Below are 23,722 nucleotides of genomic sequence, written 5' to 3'. Positions count from 1 at the left end.
CTGGAGGTTAATTATATATCTTATATATATTAAAGTACCCTGGTGTACCCTGGTGTTGGGCTAGCGGCTAGGGTGCCAGCTTAGGATCCTAGGATCCTGGGTTCGAATCCCGGTCGATCGCTGAATTAACGCCAGGGGGGTTGACTCAGCCTGTCATCCTTCCGAGGTCGGCTAATTGAGTACCAGTTCACTGGTAATTCCCTGTTTGTCGTAAAAGGCGACAAAAAGGGTTGGCGGCAGGAAGGGCATCCGGCCGTAAAACATTGCTTCAAAAAGGGGACCGAAAAACAACAACAACCACGGTGCCTGAAAAAGGCCAACCCCCGCTTTGCGGGGAAAAATGGCCTCTAAAGGTGGTTTTTATTTTTTTTATATATATTAAAGTAGCGGAAGTTTTGTGTCCGGCCATCATGCTACGTCATTACATATATGATGTCATTACGGCGTAAACACCCACTCACTTCGAGAGCGGAAGGAAAGGTCATTCCTCTTTGGGGTATATAGATTACAGTCTCTCTATGGTCGGGTCTCAAGAACATTAGGTGTGTGTTCATTTACCAAGTTTCTTGTGGAGAGATCACCAAGTGGTTAAAGCATTCGAGCAAGCACTCCATTCGAAACCGTTAAGGAACGGCTGGCTTGGCAAGCGCTAGCTAGCTGCTTGGTAAATGAGCACACCTCCAAACCTTGTGGGGTATATAGATTACAGTAGATCTTCCCTCAGTTCTGGAAGTAAAACTTACCTCATGGATGTTTGGATTCCTCCAAATTTCTTAGTTTAATGTTATAAACAGCATTAGCGACTGTTTGAAAAGCTAATCATGTGTGTTTGTGGTTTATAATATTCTACAAGACCGGCTATGCCGCTGTTAGACTTTTGGTCTTGTTTATTTTTGAGTAGATGACACCATCAGAATATGAACAAGCCATACATGGAGAACGTGATAAGACTGACTTCTCAGGGTAAAAATGAAACAAACGGTGCAGCACACATGTCATAAAGCACACATGTAATAACGTAATCGACATAATCCCCACCAATCGGTATCACTGTGAGATTAAAGGCAAATTTGCAGCTCGTGCCATCATTACAATACTGCAATGGCTCATCTTAGAAGCAGGATTTTGCAAATTCCAGAAAAAAAAGAGTCAAATCAACTTTGGTCCAGCGAGATCCCGTTGGTTCACAGAGTGATGAAAGACCACATTTTGAAAGTTCATCGCACCATAGTAGTAATGGCTGAAGAACGCGCTACACCAAACTGCCACTGCAGATTTATCATCAGGGTTATGCTCGGCATCCAAACGAAGTACTTTGAGGTACAACTAGCTTGGCTTTTAAAGATATTAACTGACCATGAACTTCGGGTAGGAGTCAATTTCGTACCCGAGTAGCATGTGACAAAATCCACAATAAAGCGTTTCCCGCAGCAGTAAAATGCTCCATCTTTTCTTGTGTCCCGTTCTGGAGGGCCGGGCTTCATAATCTGAACTCACTTGCTGGACTTTGAAAGGAATTCGCCGATGTGTATGGACAGTCCTTCGCTTGTTTCACTCGACAAATAAGCATACTCTATCGATGACCCTAGAAAAGACAAACACCCACGATAATGTACATTAAATGTGCGAAGAATCAACCTTTTCTGTCCCACCTTACGTGATTAGCACGTGGCATGAGTCTGCCAGTAACACTTCTTGTTACACTCCCAAAATCCAAGCTGATTGCTCACCTCTACCCATTTGTTCCTTGTTTATCTCACCTGTGGAACCAACTTCCACATTTCCCCAGTAAGTTTAGTCCCATTCTTTCCTCCAGTTCTTCAGAACAGCTGTTCACAACTATCAGCCCCCATCCATACCCATGATATATTTTAAGCCCAAATGACCCCATTCCCAAGCACTCCAAAATTCGCTTGTCCCCCCACCCCCCCCCCACCCCCCTTCCCCCATTCCCACCCCTCTTTTTCATTTGTTAACTGTGAGTTGTTTTGTACCTCGTTTCTGTTTCATCCCCGCTTTCCCCCTTCCTCTTACTGTTCCATTTAGCTTGTGTGCACCTTCTTCATCCCCATGTGTCATTCTCCCCCTCCCATTGATCTCACTTCTACTCCGCTGTCGGTGTTTCCCTCTTTCCCTTGTGTGCCCTTCCATTCTGCCCTATCTCTTCCACGAGCCTCAATCATGCATACAAAAAAAGAAAAGAAGAAGATGCTGAACTCACCATGTTTCAATGCCTTCACTTTTAAAATGTCACCCATGAACGTCTTCATGTTTGCAAACAGATGCTCATCAGACATGTCCAACTGTTGAAACAAGAGACCGGGTTTTGCTGCAACATTCACGTGTTTTTACACCGTGCCATATTTTTCTGACTACGCGTTCGCTCGTGCATACGTGCGTGTTTGTGCACATTTGCACGATCGATCTTCAGTCCCCGTCGTGGTTAATCTCACAAACACAGCAAGATAAGCTGGTGATTATCATCACTATTTATTAGTGCATCTGAATCTGCAGCTGCAGAACATTCATTATCTCAAACATTTTGTGGCATGATCATTAACTTCGCTTCTGAACCAAGACAGCTGCACCTGCCCTCCACAAATTTGGAACAGGCCATGCAGTGATTAGATCGCTGTGAGCAACTCAATGTTTTTCCAATGATCTAGTTTCCTGCTTCAGAACCTAAAGCGCTATCGAACATCAATGCAGAAAAATCAAATTCTCTCGGGAATGAAAATCAAAATCAAAAGCAGGTATTTTGGCACCTTAGTTGTATATTTTGGCTGTATTGGGCATATCAATGCAATTTATTCCCCTTTCCACTCAGGATCGTCCGCACACCACATATGCGAGAAAGGGTTCGAGTGGTGTGCTGTGGGTAAATGGAGGAAAGAAAAATTGGCAAATGGAAGAGGGAGGCAGGGGTCAAAGTGCCACCATTTTGTACATGCAATTTGTAGATGCGCCGTATACATCGTGCCGTACACCACGATGCCGTTGGCTTTAAAAGGTTGTGACAGTGAGCTTTGCACAAAAGACCATTGTCGATCTTTAACCGAATCGTTGACTCCGTTCCGAGAAATGTGCTGCATGTGTGCATTTCATTCGGGAGGGGGGCATAGTGACCCTTGGTGAGCAGATGGAAGACCGTCAATTGTTTTCTGTTTGTTCAGCTTGAAAGGGGAAAAGACTAGGCGAAGAGGCCAGTGGCACTGCGCCCACACCCAGGCCATCAATCCAATCTTTACACAGTCATGACCCTGATGACACATTATTCCTTGTTTTATCATTCCATGGCATTACAGCTGGCCAGATCGTTTGCATGCATTCCATCTCTCTTCCAGCTGATAAACACCTTTTTTCTATCCTTATGCCACAACATGTAATAATATCCCGACAGAAAAAATATAGACTTTTTAAAACCAAAGCAAGAAAGCACTATTTTATTTTTAACATAAACACCATGCAACTATAACACACGTTTCTCAGTTTCGACTTCAGTTTGATCACGTGGCAAGGAGAGGACAATTAAACGGTTCTTGCAATTTATTTTTTCCGAGCTTTTGAAAAAGGATCTCTTCCATGCTCTCACCAGGATAAAAATAAATTTTGCGTACAAGACTAAGAGGGTGGGTTAACATATTTGGTATGGATGGTTCAGATCCGAGTACCCAACAACACGTGAATTTGCATGCATGGTGACGTGGGTGTGGTCACAATCGAGAACAACAACAAACAACAGGCGTTTTAAGGCAATTTTCCCTGCAAGAGCGGGGGTTAGCCTTGCGGTCCCCATGACGATCTTTTCCATTTTGCCCTATTTTCTGCATCTCCCCTTGTTAACCCCCTTGCCCGCATTTCTTCTTCCACCACCTTTAGCCAAGTCTTTCTCAGTCTTCCCCGTCCTCGACTTCCTTCTGCATTCATTTCCATCACTCTTCTCAAACAGTCACTTTCATCCTTCCTCAACACATGACCAAACCATCTCATCCTGTTTCTCTTCACAGCATCCATCACAGGCTCTATTCCCATCATCCTTCACAATTCATCACTTGTCTTCCTCTCTCTCAATGATACTCCACACATCCACCAAACCATTCGCATTTCCACCCTTTCCAGCCTTCGTTGCTGCTCTACATTCATTACCCATGTCTCGCTCCCATAAATCATAACGCTTCTCACACATGTTGCAGCACACACCTTTCCCTTCAGCTTCAACGACACTCCCCTCCTCATCAGCACGCCACTCAGTTCCCGAAACTTCTTCCATGCACATCTCACTCTAGCAAGCGTTGCCGAGTCTGATCCACCTTCTCCATTCAGCATGTCTCCTAGGTAGCAAAATGTTTTCACACCTTCCAGCTTCATGCTGTCTCCAAGATCCAACTCAACATTTCCTCCATCGGCAGATTCCTCTGTGCACACCTTACACTTGAATGTAGCTGCCAAACTGGTTAATTAATGACCCTCTCAGACCACTACATTTTTGATGAACCCACTCAACGCACATTGTACATTGAATGGAATTCACTCCGACACCCTTCCTGCACACAGCACACGGCCACTTCCCAGTTCTTTCCACCTCACCACATGCTTTACCACTTGCCATCACCTTCGTCTTTCTGATATTCACCTTCAGACCTTTTGCCTCCATACATTCCTTCCACTTGTTCATCTCATTCAGTCCATCCATACTCTCCCCAATCAACACCAGATCATCTGCATACAACAACTCCCACGGTAAACCCTCCTTTACGTTCCGAGCCAGCATCTCCATCATGTGATGTTCTCACAATCGAGAACATCGTCTACATTTTTCTATTAAAACACTCAAGTATTCTCAGATATGAGCAATCAACGCACCAAGACGAATGCAATTTGTAGCTTGCCATTTGTAGCTCCATAAAACGCAGCACATGTAAAACTGACCAAATGTATGCAAATATAACGGAAATCCAAGTGCACAGGTCTATTAGAATATCAAACCGGGGAAAATAAACACCAACATAAATGAAGCAACGTCTACGATTAAAACCTGTGTCGGAGTGGCAAACGTCCAGGTTTGTAACCCCAAGCGAACAAACTCGTGCTTCAGCAGAACCAATGCTCTGTAACGCATATAACATGATGAAGATGGTGATTATGATGAACGCTTAAAACGGTTAACTACCATAATAATTACTGTTATAAACTAGGGAGTTCAGAGAACACCTTACCCCGTGCATTCTTGAGAAACAAGGATATCGACGGGGTCTGCGAGTAGCAAATTTGATTTGTCATGATTGAATGGAGAAGGTGGATCAGACTCGGCAACGGTTGCTCGAGTGAGATGTGCATGGAAGAAGTTTCGGGAATTGAGTGGCGTGCTGATGATGAGGGGAGTGTCGTTGAAGCTGAAGGGAAAGGTGTATGCTGCATGTGTGAGAAGTGTTATGATTTATGGGAGCGAGACATGGGTAATGAACGTAGAGCAGCAACGAAGGTTGGAAAGGGTGGAAATGCGAATGGTTCGACGGATGTGCGGAGTATCGTTGAAAGAGAGGAAGACAAATGATGAATTGCGAAAGATGATGGGAATAGAGCCTGTGATTGATGCTGTGAAGAGGAACAGGTTGAGATGGTTTGGTCATGTGTTGAGGAAGGATGAAAGTGACTGGTTGAGAAGAGTGATGGAAATGAATGTAGAAGGAAGTAGAAGACGGGGAAGACCGAGAAAGACTTGGCTAAAGATGGTGGAAGAAGAAATGCGGGCACGGGGGTTAACAAGGAGAGATGCAGAAAATAGGGCAAAATGGAGAAGATTGTCATGGGGACCGCAAGGCTAACACCCGCTCTAGCAGGGAAAATGGCCTTTAAAATGCATGTTGTTGTTGTTATGATGACGTAAAATGCTGTAATATTTTGTCCAAATACTGCTAAACGGAAAGGAAGTGGCAAAAAGGCAATTTGTGTTCAAATCAAATAAAATAAAAGATTTTCAAGGTTGGAGAGAAAAAAAATTCGGAAGTTTACCGCCCTTGATACAGCGTCTTTTACACCACCATATTTAACATGATTAGTTATTCGTGCCTGTTGTTTGTGTCCTTTATGACATCCTTAAAAACAGTAAAGTTTCCTGTTTGGAATGATTTTCAATTTTGTTTGACAGACAGACAGACGCTCTAGAGTCTAGACAAAGAATTATCCCACTACTCTCTGCACATGTGTGGTCGAGGTGAATTCAGCGCCATATTACTGCAAAACTACAGGTTCGTTTTCTGATTCATGCTTTGATTAGTGTTCAAAATATAACATTCAATTGAAATTTAGTTGTTCCTCAATCATAAACTCACATTTGTAGACAAAATGACAGACAGACAGACAGACAGTGAACAAATTGCTTAACCCCACTTTTCACTTCACGTGTGTGGGGTAAGAATATCTGAAATAAAGCACAGCAGCACAAAAACAACCGGCAATAAGTACATGTACACAACGGCTCTGATGACTTGTTGAGGGCACTAATGATTCTGGATAGATGATCCCTCGGGAGGATAAATTCACCGATCTAAACAGTTCTTATCGCAACCCGTCCCAACGCTCAGAGGTTAGACTCACACCCTCTTAGACTCGCACCTTCTTACCCTTTCGATTTTTGGACAATACTTTCTTTTCTGGAGACTGATTGGGGTTTGTAGTTTTTTAAAAAACCAAACTTTCTTGCACACTTTTCAGGAATATTTCGTGCAGCCAAGGTATTGAACATTTCACGAGTTCTATTTACAAGTCACGGGGCCCATGTTGTTGTCGGACGATTTTGCTTTCTGAGTTGATTTTCCCTTTAAATCCAACATGTGATCAGGAATAATTATGTTAGTTCACTTGAGCTGATTAGTTAGTTCACTAGTTATAATAATTAGAACTGAGTTAGTTCACTAGCCTGGTGTTGGCTTAGCGGTTAGGGTGCCGGCTTGGGATCCTGGGTTCGAATCCCGGTCGATCGCTGAATTAACGCCAGGGGGGTTGACTCAGCCTGTCATCCTTCCGAGTTCGGCAAATTGAGTACCAGCTTGCTGGGATGAATGATCACGGTGTGTACCCTGATTTAGAATAGGTACACCGTATCCCTGCGCATCGTCAGAGGCGACCAAGGGTTGGCGTCAGGAACAGCATCCGGCCATAAAAACATTGCCTCAAACAGGGAACCATGATTGTCATGGGACCCGCAAGGCTAACCCCCGCTCTAGCGGGGGAAATGGCCTTAAAACGATCATTCATTCATTCATTCACTTGAGCAGTGTTCATTGTGAAATACCGTAATCATGTAATAAGCATTTAGTGGAGTGTAAATAACACACACAACATGCATTTTAAAGGCTATTTTCCCTGCTAGAGCGGGGGTTAGCCAATGCAAGCATAAAATGCACAAGCAGTGATCGTACAAAAACAATTCACCTATGCAGTTGTCAATGTGATCAAGGTATAATTACCCTCGCAAATGAAGTAGAAACTGAGTCCTCATATAGCGTAAAATCAGAACAGTAGTTGTAATACTCCACCATGCTCTCAATGGCATTTCCCACCATGCCTTTGGGTGTGAAAGCAGCAGTTAGGTACAATAAGGTTTACACTGATGATGTGAGTGGATATGTGAAGTAATGATGAGATACCCTGATAGCCAGAGGTGTGGCACACATTTTGTTCTGGATTCGTATTTTAATTCCCAAGAGGAAATGTAAAGTGGAAGGCATCATGGAAGGGTTACCCCGCTTAGTTGAAGGAAACTTTTTCTGCAGTTTCTCCTTGAGCGGCAGCAACTTTTCAAGGATGTCAGGAGAAGCCATGTAGTAATCACTTTGAACCTCATCATTGAGGATCTGTAATTAAATAAATCAAATTGCATTAATATCTCATTTATTTCATTATCATCAAACGACATCATAACGCAATGGATTTTGATTTGGGTTTTAACCTTTGTGTGGAACTAGCTCAACTGTAGACGTTCTCTGACCAATTTCACATTTTGCTATCTGTAAGTTTCTTTATGAAGATGGGTTGGTTTGTGAGTGTTTCCATCTGAAACCCTGGTAGATGATGCAGGGAATCAAAGTTCAAATCGCACGCACACGCACATGCACACACACATCTGGTGCAAAAGTACATGTCCACTTAAATCAATGCCAAGATTTCTCAAATCACGATTTCAAACACAAATTTGTCATAATATTGAAGATACATATCTATATTCTTTAATTACCTCCGTCACCAAAGGTGGATGAAGGTTATGTTTTCACCCTGTCTGTTTGTTTGTTTGTGAAACAGGATATCTCAAAAAGTTGTGGATGGATTCAAATAAAATTTGGTGGAGAATTTGGGTGAGAATGTGACACAGACGAAGTGATTCGATTTTGGTGACGATCCAGACCCGGGTCCGACAGTTTTAAAAGTGATTTTTCACCATTGAGATATAGGGCCAAAAATGATATATAGCACGACATCTCAAAAAGTTATGGACGGATTCGGACGAAACTTGGTGGATAGATTGGGTGTGTGACAAGGAAGAACAGATCTCAATTTTGGTGGAGGTCCGAATCTGGATCCCAATACAAGAGATTTTTTAAAATGTTAAGTGATTCTTCAACATTGAGTGATAGGGCCAAAAACTATATATAGCTTTATATCTCAAAAGTTTGTGGACGAATTATGACAAAAGTAGGTGGATGAGTTGGGTAAGTGACAAGAACAAGCAGATTAGATTTTGGTTCCAGTCCAGATCCAGATCTGACCTATCCGTGGATACAAAACGCAAACTGTTCAGCCTGGCGGAGGTATGCGCTCTACCGAGTGCCCTTCTCGTTTATTGCAGTTATTTTTGACTGACACTTTGTCTTCACAGAATAAATGAAGGGTATGATCCATGAACCATCTATAAACTCATATCATCCATGCACCCTATTATGTCACATACATTGCCATTTCCGTAGCTTTATTAATTGATTATTAGGATATTTAACACCACTTGTGTGTGCATTAAGGCTAAATTGCATCAATGAAGATAAATAGGAAAAAAAATTCAAACTATATTCCCCATGGCTAGTCGATCATATGTATGAAGTTTTGCATCCATATATTAAGCAGTTCTGGAAAATAAGATTTTTTAAAAACGTTTTTATTTTCAATCCGTTATGGCCACCAAACCACGTGACCGATGATGTCATAAATTTAATTATTCACTCACATCGGGTCGTAGATCATATAAATGAAGTTTCAGATTTTTCAGATAAGGATTATGGCTGGAATATTCTCCATGGGAGTCCCTCCTATGTTTAAAGTTTCATATCGATCGGACAAGCAGTTGCAGAGAATTTTTTTTAAGTGAAAATGTATAGTCGAGGACACACACACAGATACACAGACAGACAGGGGCATTACAATTGTCTCGCAACCCCTTCGGAGCGATCCAAATAACCAGCTTTTTTAAAGTAAGCAAAATATGTTTTTTCTTTTTAAACAAACATCTTGGTTCAAACCTTTTCAATTAGTTCCAATCCACCAGTCACGAGTCCAAGCTTCTTTGCCTTTTCCTTCTCATTTGCATCCTGTTCGCACAGACAGAGCCATCACATCCTGCCAGGATTTAGAAAGTCTCTGACAGGTAATGTCAACTACAAATCTTGCAATTGCACATTGGGTTCCATCTGGCTCTCAGCTCAGGTAAAGTTGGTGTCCTCAATGTGAGGCTGAGTAAATGAAAAACAAAACATGTGAAATGAGAAAATGAAGAGAGAAAAAGTAACATCTACCTCTGTGAAGAAGATAATTGAATTTGACTCATTTTTAAAAGGGTATGGGTAGTCAATGGTAGTTCTCTTGGCATCCAACTTTTTCTGCGCACAAACAAAGGAGAGCCTCAACCATATGGATATCAGCATCAATAAATAATTCGCTAAATAAACAGAACAAGTCGAAGTTATACACAAAGAAATTGTCACCTTTACATCCTCTTCCAGGTTTAGCTTCAGCCGCATATACAACAGCTGGTCGGGCTCCGTGGAATCGAGTTGCTGATATTGTCTCAGCATGTTTAGTGCCGTGAGCGGCTGATAGGTGGGACGAGGATAATAGCGATAGATGTAAACATCATCCTTGGGTTCCCAAGCAGAAAGACCAAATGGCTTCGGCCTCCGACAACCAGTTTTCCTCTCTTCTTCTGCTGCTTTGTGCTTCGCCTCCAGCCATTGGGCATAGTATCCCTTTTTTGGCTCTTTTAAGGTTTTCTTTCTTCTTGCACTGCAAGGAGAGCAGTCTTTTTTTATAGCCATTAATAATTTCCTAACTCACAAGTAGACATGCAATTTCAGCTTGACATTAAATAGTGTATTAAGAACTTGCACGGGAGTGAAGCACCACAGGAAAGCTGGTTTTCTTAAACTTGTCCTCTATGGACATTTATCTCATGCAAATTCCAATGGATTCAGCATAAATACCCTGATCATACCAATCTATTTCTTCCCTAACAAAATCTCAGGCAAACCATTCATAATACTTACTGATCAAAGGAAATTCGGAAGTATTTTCAATTATGAATGAATGATCCTCCTCACACCATCAGGCATGTAAGGATGCCAAGGCAGTTTCATTGGCTAGGGGTTACGATCCCGGATGGGTCACCACTCCAACACACGGTACTCGACTGGTTCACTCCCAGCAAGCCAGTACTCAATTTGCCGACCTCACAAGGATGACAGGCTGAGTCGACCCGCCTGATGTTATTGTGTTATTTTGGCACAGCTGTGGCTTGAACTCAGGACCTTAAGATCCCAAGACAACCACCTTAACTGTCAGGCCAACCACAAAGCTCAATTATTCGGTGCTGTGAAAACGACGATGACCATCCAAAATTTTTATGAACCTTGCCCCCACCCCTGCCTTGCCCCATCTCCACTCCTCCTCTCTTAATTTACAAATCATAACTTAGCAGTGTTGTAAACGCAAAAAATATATGTGCATCATATTAATCCATGTAGTTTCTGTTCTTAGTGCACTGACTTCACAGGTCCATCAGCTTGCTCACAGGGCTTCCATTTTGTTCTTATTGTACAATAAAAGGAGTCCTGCGTGGGTCCGAGTTCCACCCATTAGTGGTTGGAAACAAAGATGACACAGAATTGGTGACGGGGAGCTTGATGTTTTTTGGGAGGGGGGGGGGGGGAGGAGGATTAAGGACTTCCAGGAACATGTCTTGGTTGAGAAGGGGGGTGGGGGGGGGGGGGGTGGAAAGAGTTTGAGGTTTGGGGGAGGGGATGCTCAACATTAAATCTTAAGCAATGTCACTCATCGTGTTCTGATGCTTGATGGTGTGTGTTCTGGGTATATTCTCCTTATTCCTAGAATTTTTCTTTCTCCATTTGACACAGATATTCCTTTACAACTTTAACGACGACAGTTTCCGGTCAACCCGGCCTTTGCGATGACTATCAACAAAAGCTAGGGCCAGAGCTTGCGGTGATGTGGAGTCCTGCTTTCCATTAGTGGTTTTACACATGGACAACTGTACGTTGCACCAAGTAGAGTAGGAGACCCACTAGATCTGCATATCCTTGCCAAACAGAGTGAATTCCGGAGGAGAGGGACTGAATATGCTGTAGGCCGACATTGTTTATATTGTTTACAACATTGTTTATAGTGAGAATGAATAAACTCAGGGGCAGATCCAGAGAGAAATTCGGAGGGGTAATAGCTCCCAAGAAAATGTTGCTCTTTTTAAAAACTTTAAATTGACTAATTTGGCTCAGTGAACAAAACCTTTTATTGTTCATTACAACAAACGTTGGTTATCATACTAAAATACACAATTTGGTGTCTGTCTCACGATTTTTGACCACGATACATTCGATAGTTACTTATTCAATCTCAAATAAACTAGACAGGAGGACTAAGGGTCACAAAATGAAGGTTGTAGCGCATTACTTCATGTATATTGTTGTAGCGCATCATGTATATTGTGATCCTTTCAATGACCTGATCCAACATGTTATAATATCTTGCATGTTCTGATCCTTTCAATGAAATGATCTAACATGTTATGATATCATGTGTATTGTGATCCTTTCAGTGACCTGATCTAACATGTTATGATATCATGTGTATAGTGATCCTTTCATTGACCTGATCTAACATGTTATGATATCATGTGTATAGTGATCCTTTCATTGACCTGATCTAACATGTTATGATATCATGTGTATTGTGATCCTTTCAATGACCTGATCTGACATGTTATAATATCTTGCATGTTCTAATCCTTTCAATGTGGTACCTTTCAATCTAATCCCGGTGTGTACCCTGGATTAGGATAGGTACACCATATCCCTGCGTGTCGTAAGAGACGAGTAAGAGGGTTGGCGTCAGGAAGGGCATCCGGCCATAAAAACATTGCCTCAAAAAGAGAACCATGACAATTACAACAACATATGGGCAGGGTACAGCCCGAAGTGGAGATCGGTTTCTGAGGTTTGGGACATGGAATGTAGGGACAATGACAGGGAGATCAGGAGAAGTGGTGGAAGTATTGATCAGAAGAAGAGTGGACATATGTTGTGTGCAAGAGACGAGATGGAAGGGAAGTGGTGTGAGAATGGTGAAGGGTAGGCAGGGACAGAAATACAAGTTTGTGTGGCAAGGGTGCCCGGAGGGCGTGAATGGTGTTGGTGTCCTGTTTTCTGAGGAGTTTGTAGACAGTGTGGTGAGTGTGACTAGAGTGAGTGATAGGTTGATGATGGTGAAAATGATGATTGGAAAGCTCTTGGTGAACATCATCTCGGGATATGCTCCGCAGGTTGGTCGGAGCGATGAAGAGAAGGACAAGTTCTGGTGTGCGATAGAGAAGCTGATGGAAAACGTGAAAGATGAGGAAGTTGTTGTGGTAGGATGAGACCTAAATGGACATGTGGGAAGGAGTATGGATGGTTTTGAGGGAGTTCATGGGGGTTACGGATATGGTGTGAGAAATGGAGAAGGTGAAAGGACTTTGGAGTTTGCTGATGGAGCTGATTTGTTGATTTGTAATACTCAGTTCCAGAAAGACGATAATAAGCTTGTTACATACACGTCAGGTGGGTCGGCGACAACTGTTGACTACCTGATGGTGCATAGGCGAGATAGGGGGCACCTCCGGGACACAAAGGTGATCCCGGGGGAGGAGGCTGTTTCACAGCACCACTTGGTTGTCTGTGACATAAGGGTGAAAGGTGCGAGGAGAGCTCGGCGGGTGAAGTACCAACCGAGAATGAAGGTGTGGAGGTTGAAAGAGGTGACAGTAAGGGAGGCATTAAAAGAGAGGCTGAGTAGGGTAGAGGATGATGTGGTTGAGCTTGAACATGGTTGGATGTCAATGAAAGATAGTCTGTTGGGAGCCGTTGGTGAGGTATGTGGATGGACAAAAGGACCACCGAGGCACTCGGAAACATGGTGGTGGGATGATGAAGTTGGAAAGAGGATTGACGAGAAGACGAAGAAGTTCAAGGAGTGGCAGAAGGCGAAGGGTACGGGAGCAGAAAAAGCAGAGCATGAAAGTTATAAGGCAGCCAAGAAGGCTGCAAAGAAAGAGGTAGCAAAGGCGCAGGAGGCATGTAGGAAAATGTTCAGAGAAAGCTTGGATTCGGAAGAGGGTCAGAGAGCGGTATTCAGGATTGCAAAGCAGATATCGAAAGAGAGGTGTGATGTGATGGGGATGAGTTGCTTGAAGGATGATGTGGGACAAATCGTTGTGGACCCAGATGGAATTAAAGGAAGATGGAAAAGAGATATGGAAATGCTGTTGAATACAGAGAATGAATGGGATGGCAACATAGAGAGTAACCCAGTTTTAGGACCGGCAGAGAAGATAACTAAGAAGGAAGTTGAGGAAGCGATAAAAGCAATGAAGAGTAGAAAAGTGGGAGGGCCGACGGGAGTTGTGGGAGATATGTTGAAGGCAGCAGGAAGTTGGGGTGTGAAGAGAATGACAGAGATCTGTAATCTGGTGGTGAAAGAAGGCCGCATTCCAGTGGATTGGGAACTGAGTACCCTCGTCCCTCTATACAAGGGGAAAGGTGACCCTCTGGAGTGTGGCTCTGACCGAGCGATAAAGTTATTGGAGCATGGAATGAAGGTATTGGAAAGGGTGTTGGAGAGGAGGATAAGGAAGAAGGTGAAGATCGACGAAATGCAGTTTGGATTTATGCCAGGAAGAGGAACGACAGACGCGCTCTTTATTGTGAGGCAGTTGCAGGAGAAGTACATGGAGAAGAGGAAGAAGTTGTTTCTTGGGTTTGTTGATCTGGAGAAAGCATTCGATAGGGTTCCACGCGAAGTATTGACATGGGCATTGAGGAAGTTAGGAGTGGAGGAATGGTTGATCAGAGTAGTGATGGCAATGTACAAAAGAGCACGCACAGCTGTAAGGACGAAGGACGGGAACAGTGGTGAGTTTGAGGTGAAGGTGGGAGTGCATCAGGGGTCGGTACTAAGTCCACTACTATTTGTAGCTGTGATGGAGGTGCTGGCTCAGAACGTAAAGGAGGGTTTACCGTGGGAGTTGTTGTATGCAGATGATCTGGTGTTGATTGCGGAAATTATGGATGGACTGAAGGAAAAGATGAACAAGTGGAAGGAATGTCTGGAGACAAAAGGTCTGAAGGTGAATATAGGAAAGACGAAGGTGATGGCAAGTGGTAAAGCATGTGGTGAGGTGGAAAGAACTGGGAAGTGGCCATGTGCTGTGTGCAGGAAGGGTGTCGGAGTGAACTCCATTCAATGTACAATGTGCGCTGAGTGGGTTCATCAAAAATGTAGTGGTCTGAGAGGGGCATTAACCAGTGTGGCAGCTACATTCAAATGTAAGGTGTGCACAGAGGGAGCTGCAGATGGAGGAAATGTTGAGTTGGATCTTGGAGACGGCGTGAAGCTGGATGGTGTGAAAGCATTTTGCTACCTCGGAGACATGCTGAATGGAGAAGGTGGATCAGACTCGGCAACGATTGCAAGAGTGAGATGTGCATGGAAGAAGTTTCTGGAACTGAGTGGCATACTGATGAGGAGGGGAGTGTCGTTGAAGCTGAAGGGAAAGGTGTATGCTGCATGTGTGAGAAGTGTTATGATTTATGGGAGCGAGACATGGGTAATGAACATAGAGCAGCAACGAAGGCTGGAAAGGGTGGAAATGCGAATGGTTCGGTGGATGTGCGGAGTATCGTTGAGAGAGAGGAAGACAAATGATGAATTGTGAAAGATGATGGGAATAGAGCCTGTGATTGATGCTGTGAAGAGGAACAGGTTGAGATGGTTTGGTCATGTGTTGAGGAAGGATGAAAGTCACTGGTTGAGAAGAGTGATGGAAATGAATGTAGAAGGAAGTAGAGGACGGGGAAGACCGAGAAAGACTTGGCTAAAGATGGTGGAAGAAGAAATGCGGGCAAGGGGGTTAACAAGGAGAGATGCAGAAAATAGGGCAAAATGGAGAAGATTGTCATGGGGACCGCAAGGCTAACCCCCGCTCTAGCAGGGAAAATGGCCTTAAAATGCATGTTGTTGTTTTGTTGTTCTAATCCTTTCAATGACCTGATCTAACATGTTATAATATCTTGCATGTTCTGATCCTTTCAAGGAAATGATCTAACATGTTTTGACATCATGTATATTGTGATTCTTTGAATGACCTGATCTAACATGGTATATCATGTGTATTGTGATCCTTTCAATGACCTGATCTAACATGTTTTATATCATGCATGTTTTGATCATTTAAATGACCTGATCTAACATTTTATGATATATTGCGTGTTTTGATCCTTTCAATGACCTCATCTAACATAAGTAGTAGTATTAATAAGGATAACAAGCATTCTGAGTATTGCGCTGCAATACATGTCCCCTACAGGCAGTCTGTCGTCCGGAAAACTGTTGGGGAAATTACCAAAGTTCAAAGTGCCATAACTTTGTCAAAAATGATTGAAACGTCGTGAAGTTCGAACTTGATCTGTAACTTATCATGAGGAAACCATGTACCAAGTTTGAAATCATTAGCATTAAGAGTTTAGAAAAGAAGTCTGGAAAACTGTTCTTTGCGTGACGGACTGACAGACTGATGGACGGACAGACGGACAGACAGACAGACAGACTGACAGACAGACGGAGTGCAAACCTATAGTCCCCTCCGGTGTACACCGGTAGGGGACTAATAACATGACTCCCCCTGCTGCTCCTGTAGTGAGCCGGTGTACGAGTACGTAAAAATCGAATTACCGGGGACCCATATACCCCTTTCGCTCCCATGCGATCTGCCACTGACATCAAACGTTTTTGTTTTTCTACCGATTATCACTATTGTTCACCATAAAGCATAAATGAAACCAATGGAAACACAGGCGATTCCTGAAAACGCTTGTTCGCAACGTGTGTTTTAGTGAGATATATAAAACAATATGCTTTTTCCTGATTGACACTTTCATTTGCAATTTATCATTTATTTTCACCTCAACATCTGATCTTTGGGAACATAAAACAAGTTAATAACATTATTTTTGGCAATAAGTGTGCGGATCACAAAAGTTAATGCTGAGTTGTTAGCAGTAAACAAACTTCTGTAAGCATGCGAGGCAGTGCTTCATTGCCTATACACCGTCAAAATAAAGGGAGAATTCCACAGATCCTTGCTAGTTACTTCCTGTAAAATACATTTAATCCTTTAAGCATTAAAGCAAGAATATGGTACAGGGTCTCAAAATGCCGGCTGGTTTTGAGTGGAGACCAATTTAACAAAACCGATAGTCTAACAACGGCGTAGCCGGGCTTGTTTGAGACTTTAGTTGAAGAGGATAGTATGACCTGGATGAGGATACCAGTTAGGAGTTAGCCAATAACGTACGTATTAAATTTCTTGACTTCAGGTATGGACAGCCAGTTGGTGAATGACTTGGTTAAAAAAACGGCGAATGGCAAACGACGAACCAATTAATTCCACATCCCTATGCCACCTCCAGTCGAACGTCAGGAATTGACAGCAGGTTCCCTATATTTTCATTCCAAACAGCATCATTCATCATTTCAATCACAAATTAATATTATATTATTAATAACGAACCCTGGTGTTGGGCTAGCGGCTAGGGTGCCGGCTTAGGATCCCAGGATCCTGGGTTCGAATCCCGGTCGATCGCTGAATTAACGCCAGGGGGGTTGACTCAGCCTGTCATCCTTCCGAGGTCGGCTAATTGAGTACCAGTTCACTGGTAATTCCCTGTTTGTCGCTAAAGGCGGCAAAAAGGGTTGGCGTCAGGAAGGGCATCCGGCCGTAAAACATTGCTTCAAAAAGGGGACCGAAAAACAACAACAACCAGGTTCCCGAAAAAGGCCAACCCCCGCTTGCGGGGAAAAATGGCCTCTAAAGGTGGTTATTTTTTTTATTTATAATATATCAAAATTTTATGTTAAATCACGATGGTAATGAGATATCAAACCAGCAAACCGTCATCATCTGTTCACTTCCAGATTCGGGAGCATTGAAATTAATTTGGTCCTCGATCATAAATTGATGTTTGTAGACAGACGGATTGACAGACAAAGTGACTTTTTGCTATGCGCACGGAGCAATAATCATCATACAAAAACAGTATCCCAACAACAGGAATTTTCATTGCAAGCATTGATCCAGTAAAGTAAAGCTACATGATAAACAATCTTCTTCCCCCTGCTTTACCTTTGCACTATGCGTTTTCTCCAGCATGCAGCACTCAATGCCAGTTCACGATGTCCAGATAGGAAGGCACTCCAGCTATACAGCAGGGGCACAGCTGAGGATGGGCAAACAAAGCAACACAATGAGTGCATTATAACGCATTATAAAGTGAGTGAATGAGTGCATTATAAAGCAACGCATTATAACAAAGTGATACAGCTGAAAAATTGAGTTTCTTAAATAATTAATATCAATATCTCTCACCTCTAGGCTGTCTAACTTGGGTTTGAACCTCAGCCTGGCTATAAACTGTCATCCCGGTGTTTCACAGACACAGCAATGTGTATGCCGTCCATAGGATGGACGTTAATAGGCGTCCTGTCTGCCAGCATTCGTTGGTGGATGTTAAAGACCCCACGATGTCCTTCATGAAGAGTAGGTGAGTTATTGCTGCCACTCTGAATAAATTACAACAAGCAGAGAGCATTTCATCAGCGGTACAGCCACGCCGTCAGCCAATGATGCTACCAATACCATACTTCAATTTTTGATTAACTGACAAAAATAAGCCTTGTGCTGCATACGAATGAAGAAGAATATAAGCATCTGAAGTTAGTTTTTTTTCTTTTTCAGAAATGCCAAGTCAGCTTGAGAACCTATTCTTTCCTTAAAACACTAACTTATAAAGAAAATGTTTAAACTTGGATACCAAACACCTATTGCTGTACTTACGAGTCAGCCATTAAATGTGTGGTGGAAGCATAATTTCTATAAAAGCGTAATTTCCCACAATGTATTTTTGAAAGGTACGCTATTATCTGCTGAAGCGTAAGCAAATATCAGTGGAGGTAAGCCAGATTTGCCACAGGTGACATGGAAATTGCTCTTCAAGGTTACCTGATATAACCTCATCAAGGTTACCTGATATAACCTCTTCAAGGTTATCTGGCTACCTTCCAGGTCATTGTGCAGTATTTACGACAATTAATCAGTCATTCCCCTTGCATCACTGAACTTGCCGCCAAGTCCTCCAGACATCTTGTGTAACATTTGAATTTAGCAGGGGTAAAGGGACTTTCAGGCCACCCTGTAAAATTAGCACGACTTCCAATCGGAAGGAGTGGAGGAGTGTGGAAGGTTCTACCAAACCCTCAAACAAATCAACACGTTCATTGTAACGTTTTTATACCTGTTGATTGGACACGTCTGCCTATTTGATGACCAATAATTGTTGACTAGGAAAATGCTTTGCAAGACATTTTGATAGTGCACCTGTCACCTTGCACGAATTACGACTTTCATCGACTCCTTTGCACACACTAATCAATTGCCTTTGGCCGTAGATCGTAGCACGAATAAAAATTCTTACCTCTGCTATCGAAGGTGGACAGAGGTTATGTTTTCACCCCTGTCTATCTGTTTGTCTGTCTGTCTGTTTATCAATCTGTCTGTTTATCACCCTGTCTGTCTGTGAACCGGATATTTCAAAACGTTATGGACGGATTCGGACGAAATTTGGTAGACAGGTTGGGCGTGTGACAAGAACAAAATGATTATATGTTGGTAAAGATGCAGATCCAGATGCAGATCCGGATCCAGATCGGAACTTGAGAAATAGGGACAACAACTACTACAGTATAGCACGATATCTGAAAAAGTTGTGGATGGGTTATGACAAAACTAGGTGGATGAGTCGGTTTGATGACAAAAACAAAGCTGATGAGATTTTGGTTCAGGTCCGGATCTAGATCTAACCCATCAATGGGATACAAAACGTAAACTGTTCAGCCTGACGAATGTATGCTCTCTACCGAGTGCCGTTCTACATAGTGAGTCATAAGTCCCAGAACATGGTCTTAGCTGCTTATACAATATCACCATTTGTGACAATGCTCGGTGTGGGAACGTCAAAGCTAAGGTTGCATAACATCACATGGCATCTGTTGATGAACTAAAATTCAGGAAATATTTAGCACCATAACACATCGTATTTTGCGTCGGTTTCACACCGCACGTGGAGAACAATTATCCAGTGTCATGACAACGGCGGGTGTCATACTGATGTGCTCGTTGTCCGAGGAGGTATTATAATTGTTTTATCACTGTAATATATTATCATCACCTCTTCCTCTGCCTGGATGGGGGTTATGGTTTCACCCGTGTCTGTCTGTTTGTGAACAAAATATCTGAAAAAGTTGTGGACGGATTTGGACGAAATTTGGTGGAGACGTTGGGTGTGTGACGAGGATGAAATGATTTGATATTGGTGAAGATCCGGATCTGCATATAAGAATTTTTAAGTGATTCTTCAACATTGGAAGATGGGCAAAAATATTGTTACAGACGTGGCTTGGATGTTATTTACCGAGCGGTTTTATGGTATGACCACGTCTGCACAAGTTACCCGATTGTGCCCGAACGTTGACTAATCGCGCTATGCTAGACCAATGAAGGAAAAAGAAGACACCCGGCTGGATCACAATAACACAATACGACACCAGGGATACGGTTCTCAAAGGTTGTTATTACAATAATGCGGAAGGTTTAGATTACAGGGACAAGAGGGAAACATAGGAAGGTGGGCACTTAAACACACTTATATTAACCCCAACAGACGACAGATAAACGGGACAAGGCTCACTCACACGGGGTTTGATGGCAAGGAAAGTGGGTAGCGATCGCTCCAGGTGCACCTGGGCTCAGGGCAGGATCACGTACGGTCCAGTTTAAGAGATGCGGTGGAGGTATTGCAGCGCTCGAGGGGTGGCGACTTCTCTCTCCAGGCTGGGGGCGCATCTGACGTCACATCCGGCGCGGGGCCGCGTATATCCGGCGGGGAGTGACACGCCCTCGGCTCGTTAGCTCCGCCTCGTGGAATCGGCACGTTGCTTCTCATTGGGTGCGTGCGGGGGGGTTTACCAGGCTCCGCCCTTGACGAGGAGCTGACAAGGAGCCCCTTCGTGGTAACCCCGTGGAGCGCATGGTCTGGAGCTAATCGAGCCGGTGTGAGGACGCATCCTCCCCCGCTCCGCCGCCATCTCCCCTGTTGTTGTTGTTGTAATTGTTGGGGAAGAAGATGGAAGGAGGTATGGGAAAGGTCCTAAACTCACTACTGATGCCATATAATCACATTCTGGTGCAACGAAGAGTCATAATTAATGGAGACGAGGCCTTAACTGACATAGAATAAGAATAACTAGGAAGATGTCCGAAAGTTGTCTACCTGTGGTGCGGTGGACCTGGGCACGACATTTAATGGGGGAATAAGGGGAAGGTCGGCTCTACTGATTGTTATTTACATGCAATGGGACTAGGGAATGGGGGATCGGGGAAAGTTGGGGAGTATTGGAGAAAATAGGGGAATATTTACAAGCGGATATGGAGGCCAAATTCCATATTCGCAACAATATATATACAGCAGGACATCTCAAAGTTTGGGACGGATTCGGACAAAATTTGGTGGACAGGTTGGGTGTGTGACAAGGAAGAATTGATTCGACTTCGGTGAAGATTTGAATGCGGATCCGGATCAGAGAATTTTGAAAAGTAATTCCTCACTATTAAGTGATAGGGCTAAAACCGATATACTGTATAGCGTATTTCAATAAGTTGTGGACGGATTTACGACAAAACTTGGTGGATGAGTTGGATGGGTGACAAGAACAAGCTCATTAGATTTTGCTTCAGGTTCGAATCCAGATCCGATCTATCATAGGGATACTACAGCCTGGTGGCGTATGTATGCTCTTTACCGAGTGCCGTTCTTGTTACTCCTATTATGTATTTTTATTTTTATTTGTATACAAGATCGAGGCTTGTGAAAGAGCTAACATTAATCACACAAAAAGTCAAACCGACACAGAAAACACAAAATAAGGGGAGCGGTGAACAAGTTGGGGAGAGAGGGGGAAGGACACAAACACAACATTTGAGAGCAGGGACATCGAGAGATCTATGGGAGGGAGAGGGCTTGGGTGTAGGTGGGAGAGGTATAAAACATATGGACAATGCAAGGACTTCCAGGAAAGAAGTTGGAATTTCAAAAAAGTGGATCTAGGGTGAATTAGCAGGGGTAGAAAAGATCAAGGTTTTGGATGGGGAAAGATAAGAGATGGTGGTGAACAGCTGTTTTAAAGATCTGGAGGGAGGAGTGGGATTGAAGGGAGTGGGGGTTTGTTCGAGAGGCGGGTGAAAAGGGGAATGAAAGAGTGAAGGTGAGCAGAGAGCCTAGATTTTGGCAGTTTCACCATAAGAGGGTTGCTGGCAGATCTTGTGCGACCTGTAGGAATATTTGGGGGACAGAGCACAGAGAGAGCTGGGGGAGCAAGGCCTGGGAGGAGTCGGTAGAAGACAGAAAGACCACCAACCTGCCTGCGGTGAGTGAGTGAAAGGCCCTCGGAGTTAGCGTCATCGCGGGAGATTACAATGATTCTGAAAGCTTTGGTTTCAACAGCGTGAAGACGAGCTAGGTGTGACGTAGGAGCACGGGCCCAGAGGGGGGAACAGTATTCCATTGAGCTGGGGATGAAAGCCTTGTATGTGGTGAGGAGCTCAGGTGTGCCAAGGAAGGACTTCGCACGACGGAGGATGCCCAGTCGGCGACTGGCTTTGGAGGCCAGATTTGAAATGTGGTTTTCCCAGGAAAGATCATGGCAGATAGTGAGACCCAAAAGCTTGAGTGAAAACTTCTTGGAGAGGATTATTCAGAAAGTAGATGGGAGGGTTGTCCAGTCGGTATTTTCGGAGAGACATCATAAGAGTGTGAGATTTGTCAGGATTGAAAGACATGTTCCACTTGTTTGCCCAGTCTGTGATTTTGTCCAGGTCTGCAGAGAGTGAGGAGGCTGCAGACTGCCGATCTGAGGGATGAGGTATGGAGCGGCAGAGAGTGGAGTCATCAGCAAAGAGATAGAGAGGATTTTCCAGAGTCGGAGAGATCATTGATGAAGACCAGAAAAAGCATTTACTGTTATTACTGTTATTACGGTATTACTGTAATATGTTTTTACTCCTGGGGCTTATGGGTCACCATTTACCAAAATACCAATGCTCACCAAAATCGCATAAATCCCATTTATTCAAAACCCTTCACACACAACTAACCTCGGCCAGTAAATCGCACGGGCGCCGCCATCTTACCAAATGACGTCATTGTTTTCGTTTGATCTGGTACATTACCAATAGATTCAGGAATTGTAAATTATTAGTAAAATTTCGCAGTATTACTACACACAGATGTTTCACAATGCTTTCTAATTGAGAAAGCGAAATAAATTAAATAATCTAACCATTCACGAAACTGCATCCTTTACACCGCAATTTCTGTTCCCTACGTGCGAAAAACATCGCAAGATCATAAAATGCGATAGAATGTTCTAAAATCCTCAATCATATATATAAACGATATTTTTTCGTTTTTGCTTGGAAATATAAAGATTATTTGATAATGCTAACTTTGGACTGAAGGTGTTATTAAATTACTTGGCCCTGCATTTGGCAAACAAAACCCTTCAAAAAACTTTGGTGTTGAAAAAGATGATTAGCATCGTCATTCAGTCGTGAAAATCAAAGATCGAGTTCGAGGAAAGCATCATGAATGCAAAAATGCAAAAATTACCGGGTTATAAAATTTTAAAAAATCACAGTTAAAGGCCACAAAAAAGGTGGAATGTGCCAAAGTGCCTAATCGTACCTTCAACACACCTCAATGAACATGCAGAGCATGTTTTGCTCGACCGATGTCTATTTTAATTTCCTGTGGCTGTGACTCTGGCTGTAACTTCCCTCCGCTCCCACTTCTTGTTCATCTGTGTGGTACCGTCCTCCAAACAGTGAGGACTATCTACATCTCTCTCTCTCTCTGTCAGACAACGTGGACAACTCTGAACCATTCATCCCACCTCTCACTTCCACACATGTGGTGATTTAATTGTCACCATGTAACGTGATTGGGTGTTGCCGTGTTGGTACCTCTCTTACCAGTCATGGAACTTCAGGAAAGGATTTCGTTGACTCTGTGGGTCTGACTCA

At 43.3% G+C, this 23,722-nt stretch overlaps 1 protein-coding gene across 7 annotated transcripts; it reads right to left on the bottom strand.

Annotated features, from left to right (window-relative positions):
- Positions 1–869: 869 nt before the first annotated feature.
- On the bottom strand, positions 870–22,868 carry MRPL1 (mitochondrial ribosomal protein L1). Of its 7 annotated transcripts, XM_078775692.1 has the most exons (10): positions 22,832–22,868; positions 17,957–18,150; positions 17,714–17,807; positions 9,972–10,269; positions 9,783–9,866; positions 9,510–9,578; positions 7,745–7,856; positions 7,470–7,567; positions 2,222–2,303; positions 870–1,585 (listed from the first exon to the last, which is right to left on the bottom strand). In XM_078775692.1, the coding sequence occupies exons 2-10, from the start codon at positions 18,006–18,008 to the stop codon at positions 1,494–1,496; spliced, it is 981 nt and encodes a 326-aa protein (XP_078631818.1). In that variant the 5' UTR covers positions 18,009–18,150; positions 22,832–22,868; the 3' UTR covers positions 870–1,493. The 7 variants fall into 7 exon arrangements, with proteins under 7 accessions (XP_078631818.1, XP_067968373.1, XP_078631820.1 ...); XM_068112272.2 differs by lacking the exon at positions 17,957–18,150 and having other exon boundaries at positions 9,783–9,872; positions 22,832–22,865; XM_078775694.1 differs by lacking the exon at positions 17,957–18,150 and having other exon boundaries at positions 22,832–22,865.
- Positions 22,869–23,722: the final 854 nt, after the last annotated feature.

The sequence above is a fragment of the Myxine glutinosa genome, chromosome 4, assembly GCF_964187855.1.
Source record: "Myxine glutinosa chromosome 4, kmMyxGlut1.1, whole genome shotgun sequence".
Lineage (NCBI taxonomy): Eukaryota > Metazoa > Chordata > Myxini > Myxiniformes > Myxinidae > Myxine > Myxine glutinosa.
This window is presented reverse-complemented; position numbering and strand designations above follow the sequence as displayed.